Below are 7317 nucleotides of genomic sequence, written 5' to 3'. Positions count from 1 at the left end.
GGTGAACTGTGCTCAGTTTTATATACGTAGCTGGAACTTTTTATTACCGTATTAAGTTGCAGTATTATTACCTTTGTGCTGCAGTGTGTAAACACTAGTGTCCTAATTTCCCGTGTCTATGGGTCGGACAAGGTCGATGAGGCAGTTGTCTATTTTATCTATTCTTAAGCAATTCAAGTATTCTTAGCCTTTCCTTCATGGAAAGTCAGACTCTGTCTGCCCACAAATCATGAATAAGGGGAAGAGAAACAATTCTATGTAGAAGTTTGAAAATTACACGGAAAAAAAGCAGAGAACATAACCTGGGTTTTCTGTGCTACTCACTGGAATGATCTGAGACATAGCATGACAAATAATATGCAGCGTCAACCTTTTCAAATTTGGCCTCGACACATCCACCACCCAAGAGATCAACGGCGTAAACGAGAACATCTTTGGACCTTGGCCAGCAGAAGTAGGCGGTGTTGATGGAGGGGGACACTCTTGTAGCCACTAGGACTGAGCGCCTCTTGCCTAGAAACAGGGCCTTCCCGTTCAATCCATGCAAGGGCACCAAGTTCTTCGCGTTCATGTTCATCAGATGCACACTGACGCTGTACTTCTCATCGGTTCGGGTCGCACGGTGGCAAAGGATCAGCTCTCCATTATTCTCCACTAGGAACATCCGGCTTCGCCCTTCGTACAACTGGTCCTTGAAGGCGGCGACAGACCCGAACTCCTTGTGCAGCTCGTGGCCGACGGCCTCCACGAGCTTCGGCGGCTGGTTCGCCGTGGTTGCAGTCTGTACCAGCGAGACGTTCCTTGACGTGGCACAGTAGACGCGGCCTGCCAGCGGCAAGATCGACGTGATCGGGAATCGATCTGCGTCCAGCGCTTGTCACCAGGCTGAGCGATGACTAGGGAATACGGTCTAAGGTGAAGTACAACTGTATCGTCATCGTCGAGGCCCGCCCCACGCAGCTCGACATTCGATAGCCATAGGTACGCCGCGTTGTTCATCAGGGAGGCTGCACTTGGAAGTCCGGTGACCTGTCCAGTCAGCGGGTTAAGGAGTTGACCAATGTCGCTGCTCAGGAGAAGAACAAGACCCTCGTGCGTGGTGCCGACAAGGTAGTTGCTCCAGGGATCATGGGCTGAGAGGCTCCTGTAGATGGACTCGCCGGTCGAGACATTCAGGAAGCGCCGCCTGTCGTCGAGTTTGTTGAACTTTCTCGGGAGCATGATCCAGCTCCGGGGGAGGAACTGCCGGTTCAGGACGCCTTGCGCGCGCAGGTGGGCGGAGCACGCGCGCCACGGCCTGCACGCCGCCCGGAAGCGGATAAGGTCGACGAGGTCGTTGCGTAAGACGTGCTCGGCGACCAACCCCGCAGGTCCGGAGTCCAGGCTCGCCCAGTCCCTCCACCCGCATTGACGCTGAGCTCTAGAAGGCGCCATGTTTCTTTCTTGGTCTTGGTGTGGCCGCGAGGTCGATCGAGGGAACGTCGGACGCTGGATTATAATACGGTTTTGCTATTTTACAGCTGACTGTTTTGCAATTCGCCAACATTCAAGTCGTTGTTCGTCCGTTCTTGCGCGGAGATTCGTGCTGGTCTTGTTGCCGGGTCCGGTTTTTTTGTGTTGTGCGGTTTTCTCTGTGCCCGTTATCGCCGCGCCCGGCCGGCTCTGATTTTTGTCTCGTTTGAATTTGGGATAACGTGCCTTTCCTCCCTTTTCATTTCGTCCTCTCTGTTTGGATAAGGCTGCGGGGGAGCTCGAGCGGCGGAGCAGGAGGCGATTCTCCCCGTCCATGGCGATTTCGAGACCTTCTCCCACTCGAGCTTGATTTCTCTCCCCTTCCCCTTCGCTCCCCGGTGTCGCGGTTGGTTGTTCCTCTCTCTCTCTCTCTCCCCGTCGCGCGCTTGTGTTGTTCTGCTCTTGTTCGTCCCAGATCTAGGTCAGTTCATGTCGCCCTCTCGCGCATGTGGTGCAGCCGCTAGATTGCTAGGCTTCTGGTTGTTGTGGTCGTCCCGCGCGCGCTGCTGTTTGTACTGTTGTAGTTTGTAGATGCAGCGGCTTTGTCCCCCTTTTGTCTGTGGAGATGTAGCTGTTCATGTAGATGAGAGGGCGATCTGTAGATGTTCCTGTAGGTGCTCGTGTTCCTGTAGACGCGAGGGATTCTGTAGATGTTTCTGTAGATGTTCCTGTAGGTGCTCATGTTCCTGTAGGTGAGAGGGCGATCTGTAGGTGCTCATGTACTTGTAGCTGCTCATGTTCCTGTAGCTGATGGGGATTCTGTAGATGTAGCTTGGCGGATGTCTGTAGTTGTAGCATGCGGGATGTTGTAGATGTACTGGTAGATGTCTAGCTCGTTCCTGCTCGTGTCGGGATGCTCCCTGATGCTTCTGCGTGTTTTCCTGCTCTTGCCCCTGCTCATGTACTGGTAGATGCTAGGTGCTCGTGTCAAGCTCTTTTTTTGTATTCAAATGAATTAGGCTCCTGATTTGTTGTTGGAGGTGTAGTTCTCCTTTGTACCGTGTTTGTTTTTCTTCTAGCAGGAATGAATTTTAAGTTTAATTTCTGTGTACTTTTGGCTCGGCCCTTTTCAGTGTTGTCAATTGTTTGATCAGATCTTTTCAGTGTCGTCACAGACTTCCAGTGTAATATCAGTTTTGTAGTCTTACAGGGGTAATTTCTCCCAGTTTGTATAGTGTAATTAACCCTGAATTTCTAGGGTGATTTTTATTGTAATTGCAGTGTAGTTTTATGTGTAATTTTCCCAGATTTTCATTGTAACTTTATGTCAGTTTTACTGTGTAATTCATCTCAGATTTACAGACTTTAAGTGTATTTTAGCCGTTTTAATTCCACTGTGATTTTATCTCATTTGTTGCATTGTAATGTAATTTGTCTCAGTCTTGCAGCATAACCTGTCCCAGATTTTATGTGTAATTTGAGTGGATTTTCTCACAGTGTAGTTCATCCCAGCATTTCGTACTTTTAAGTGTAATATACTTATTTAATTCCAGTGTAATTTTGGTGGATTTTATAGTGTAGTTCATCCTAACTTTACAGTGCATTGTACCCATTTAATTCCAGTATAATTTTAGTGGATTTTCCAGTGTAATTTGTTTGTAGTTTCAGTGTAACTTATTCTAACTTTACAGCCCATTTAATTTCAGTTTAATTTTAGTGGATTTTACAGTGTAATTTGATTTGTAGTTTCAGTGTAATTTATTTTAACTTTACAGTGCAGTGTACCCATTTTAATTCCACTGTAATTTTAGTGGATTTTCCAGTGTAATTTGATTGTAGTTTCAGTGTAACTTATTCTAACTTTACAGTGCAATGTACCCATTTAATTCCAGTGTAATTTTAGTGGATTTTACAGTGTAATTTGATTTGTAGTTTCAATGTAATTTATTTTAACTTTACAGTGCAGTGTACCCTTTTTAATTCCAGTGTAATTTAAGTCGATTTTTCAGTGTAATTTGATTGTAGTTTCAGCGTAATTTATTCTAACTTTACAGTGCAGTGTACCCATTTAATTCCAATGGATTTTTTAGTGTAATTTGATTGTAGTTTCAGTGTAATTTATTTTAACTTTACAGTGCAGTGTACCCATTTTAATTCCAGTGTAATTTGAGTGGATTTTTCAGTGTAATTTGATTGTAGTCTCAGTGTAATTTTATGTTCCATTTACAGGTTTAAATGGGTAGGCTACGGAAAGTGTCTCATCAGGATGTTCCATTAGTATCATCTTTAGAGAGTGCAGATTCACTGGATGAAGCTTTTGTGCCTAATGATTTTGCAGAAGATGGTTCTCATCCTGTGTCTCCGGTAGTTACTTATTTATGTTTCTTTTCTTTGTTGTTTAATTTCTTTATCTTTTAGCTTTGATTTAATTATTATTTTGGTCTGTTTTATTTCTTCTTTGTTTGCAGGATCTATCTCGAGATGAAGGAGAGTTCGACAAGGCTCTTTTGAAGTTCTATCTCAATCAAGTATGTTCTTTCTTTTCTTTTTAGTTCTTTCTTTCTTTTGTTAATTTGCCTTTTTTCTTTTTGGTGACATTTGTGTTTTTTGTCATTTCAGAAAGTAAAATGCTTAAAGAGGAAACTATCATCTGCTTCTAGGAGGAATGTGGTTAGTTCCCCATATCTGTATAAATGTCCTGTATTTTCGTGCTCTCATATAATGTTAGTTTTTGCTTTTCCAGATGATAGCTTCATGTAGTATATTTTATATGTAATTTACCTTGGTAGCACGTAATGTTTTCTGTCCTCCGTAGTTTTGTTGTTCTTCTGTAATACAAAGGTAACCACAGAAGTTTGGTTTTCAGAGTTTTCAACCGTAGTTGTGTTGTTTATGCGTTAGTTGTGTACTTTTATTTAAGTACTGTTGTAATCTGAATGTATTAATGTTTTCTTCCTTGTGTATTTTCTTAGTTTTATTGGTTTCGGTTCTATCCTATGTTTTTCATTTGTGTCTCTCCTTTTGTTGTTTTGTAGAGGCAGAAAAGATCTACTGATTTCCCCACTTGTGCCACTTTCACTAGATATTCTGGGAAGTTCTTCTCTGGTGTTGTTGCTGGAATGTGTCCTAGGTATCAGAATGTCATCCAGACATACGGCATGGGCTGTCTCTTAAACTTTGTTAGGACCGAGGTTCCCCTTAGGCTAGTGAAGTGGCTTGCTAGTAGGTTTGATGTCCCTTCATCTGAATTCCAGTTCGAAAGGAAATTTATCCCAATGACCAAGTATGATATCCATGATATCCTTGACCTCCCAGTAGATGGTGAGCCACTTGTGTCTGATCCTGAGTCTGGACGTGATTTTATCCTGTCTCACTTCAATGTTTCTAGTATTCCTCCTGTCTCTTTCTTCGCCAGCAAGCTTAAATCCACCGAAGTCGAGTTGTCTGATGAAGACATTTTCATTTGCTTCATGATTGTTGCGTTGTCCTCATTCCTTTGTCCCAACTCTAGCCTCAGTCCTAGCCCGAAGTACCTGCATATTTTCAGGGATTGTTCTTCTGTGTGCAACTATGATCTGTCCGGATATGTTTATGAGTGGTTGTTGAGCAGCATCAAAAAGTTCAAGAATTCCACTAAAGTTGCTTCTAAAAGATCAGCGACGTCTGGTGGTTGTCACTATGCTTTTGCTGTAAGTCTTGTTCTTGTTCTTTACTTTTATTTTAAGTTTTTTATGTTATTTCCTTTAATCTCTTTCTTGCGTGGTTGTTTATAGGTTTGTTACCTTGACCAACTTAATTTCGGTCTCCATTCTGTCCCTGATGTCAAGCCCCGGATTCTAGCATGGAGAGGTAACAAAGTTAAGCAATTTTCAGAGCTTGACAGAAACAATAGCCGCTCTTATGGCAAGAGGCCTCTAAAGCGGTTGTTTGCTCTAGTTAATCCGCAGGTTTGTTATTTTTGTTCTTTTGTTTTAAATTTATAATTATTTTTTTGCTTGTTTATGTTTTCAGTATGTTCTCATATGGAATTACTCCTTCTCGTTCTAGAAGTCTATCGAGAAATCTTCAGCAAGCAAAGATGGTGATGTTCCCCTTTGCAGTGACATGCTTTTTGAAATGAATGTGCAGAAATCCTTCGGTGCTCGTTTTGGGTTTGAGGTTAGTGTAGTTTTGGGTTTGTACTTTCTGCTCTTTTTCCACTTTGTTGCTTTGGTTGTTTTAATTGTGTTGTTTTATTGAACTTTTTTCAGGCTGCTCAAGTAGTCATAAACCTTGTTCAATCTAGGAACAAAGACAAGCCCAAGCTATTTGACATTCTAGAATGCTTATCACTCTCTACTCTAAATGCCAAATCTGTCCCGACACCTAAAGTTTATTCAAGTGAGGGTCATTCTCTCAACAAGTTCTCTTTTGGTTAGTTTCTTTTTGAAGTTCTTTCCTGTTTTGTTATTATTTTCTGATTTATATATTTCTTGCTTGTATGATCTTACTTTTTTGTCCTTTCGCATGTTGTTTCTTTATCCTTTTTGCAGGCGCCAAGTCTGTCTCTATTCAATCTTTCATTGATGAGAGGAAGTGTGAGACTATTGTTGAGAAATCATCTCCTGAAGTCCAGCAGCAAATCCCCAATTTGAATGAAGCTTCTCCTTTTGTTTCTGGTGTTGTTAGTGTTGGGGGTTTTCACAACCCAGTAGTTTTATCTAGTTCATCTCCAGCTCCTAAAGTGTGTGATGAGGTATTATACACTTCGTATTTAGTGCTTCTTCTTTTTTGTCTTATATTCGCTTGATGATTTAGTATTTTTATCTTTTTTTATTTTCTTTTGCAGGGCGTGGCAAATGAGGCAAATGTTGAAGCTGCAATTCCAGTGGCGGATTTATCTTCTATAAAAAGTCCTTCTCATTCTATAGGTCCGAGCTTTTCTTTTCTCTTATTTAAATTCTTGTATTCTTCATTTTCCTTTTTATTTGTGTCTTGTTTATTTTTTTCTTCACCTGTGCTTGTATCTTCTCTTTTTGTAGGTATATCCCCTTCAACGACGCGGTGTGCAATTCTTGTTGTTGGTTTTACTTTGGAGCCCTCAGGTCCTTTGTGTGTTTATTTATTTTTCTTGGTATAGTTTGATATTGTTTTGAAACAATTTCTGTAACTCACCCTCTTGTTTTGTGTTTTGTGTAGCTGGTCTTATTAAGAAATGCGAACCCAAGGCCGATGATAATGGTTTTCAAAGACCCACTTTTGCTCAGTTAAATCGCACTCTTGGTGTTCAATCTAATGGCGATGTTACCAATGGTGAGCCCAATGTTAAAGAGGTCGATAATTCTTTTGGAGAACCGTCCCCTCTGGTTCCTATTCGCTTGTCGCAGCGTTTCCATAATGCGGTTGCAAGTTGTTTGTGGTCCCTGATGACGAGGGGGTTTGTTTGTCCAGGTCGAACGGGCAAGATGTTTACCTGACCCGTTTAGAGGTTCGTTTTTTGCTTTCTGGTGATTTTCCTGCTAGTACAGGTGTAATCTGTTGATTGGACAGAAAATTTGACTGTTTTTGAATTGAAAAACAGTCAGATGTCAATTAGACAGGGAGATATATATAATCTTACGTCTACTACAAGTTTAAAACGGAATCCATCGAGAATTTACGTGCCATACGGTAGGTAACCCTGAACCCCATATAGTCTTACATCTTCGCGCTCGCCCTGAACCCCATATTCAGAGCACCCTTACATCATGCGGCGTGTATCAAGTGGACTTTGATGGAAAGAAAATGGTAGCCTTGCATGGGCTCAGCGGGAAGGTCTTGTTTCTTGGCAGGAGGCGCTCGCTCATGGCGGCTGCTGGAGTGTCTCCCACATCAACGGTGACACCG

General features: G+C 42.2%; 1 protein-coding gene across 6 annotated transcripts; it reads left to right on the top strand.

Moving 5' to 3' along the window:
* Positions 1-1679: 1679 nt before the first annotated feature.
* LOC123128631 (uncharacterized) lies at positions 1680-7062 on the top strand. 6 transcript variants are annotated; one of them, XM_044548695.1, is made up of 12 exons: positions 1680-1858; positions 3682-3816; positions 3921-3980; positions 4072-4122; positions 4488-5141; positions 5226-5399; positions 5503-5610; positions 5703-5832; positions 5985-6187; positions 6281-6362; positions 6474-6536; positions 6631-7062. In XM_044548695.1, exons 2-12 carry the CDS (start codon positions 3688-3690, stop codon positions 6906-6908), a joined length of 1932 nt encoding a protein of 643 aa, XP_044404630.1. In that variant the 5' UTR covers positions 1680-1858; positions 3682-3687; the 3' UTR covers positions 6909-7062. The 6 variants fall into 6 exon arrangements, with proteins under 6 accessions (XP_044404630.1, XP_044404624.1, XP_044404628.1 ...); XM_044548689.1 differs by having other exon boundaries at positions 5500-5610; positions 5703-5865; positions 6281-6536; XM_044548691.1 differs by having other exon boundaries at positions 1696-1862; positions 5500-5610; positions 5703-5865; positions 6281-6536.
* The last annotated feature ends 255 nt before the right edge of the window (positions 7063-7317 follow it).

The sequence above is a fragment of the Triticum aestivum genome, chromosome 6A, assembly GCF_018294505.1.
Source record: "Triticum aestivum cultivar Chinese Spring chromosome 6A, IWGSC CS RefSeq v2.1, whole genome shotgun sequence".
Taxonomy (NCBI): Eukaryota; Viridiplantae; Streptophyta; class Magnoliopsida; order Poales; family Poaceae; genus Triticum; species Triticum aestivum.
Note: the sequence above shows the minus strand (reverse complement) of the source record. Positions and strands in the feature narration are given on the sequence as shown.

Bases quoted from the DNA above. Each gene is read 5' to 3' on its own strand.
- LOC123128631 (XM_044548689.1), top strand. From the start codon at position 3,688: ATGGGTAGGCTACGGAAAGTGTCTCATCAGGATGTTCCATTAGTATCA. The intron at 5,142-5,225 runs GTAAGTCTTGTT...GGTTGTTTATAG, and splicing joins GTTGTCACTATGCTTTTGCT to GTTTGTTACCTTGACCAACT. The intron at 5,866-5,984 runs GTTAGTTTCTTT...TCCTTTTTGCAG, and splicing joins TCTCAACAAGTTCTCTTTTG to GCGCCAAGTCTGTCTCTATT.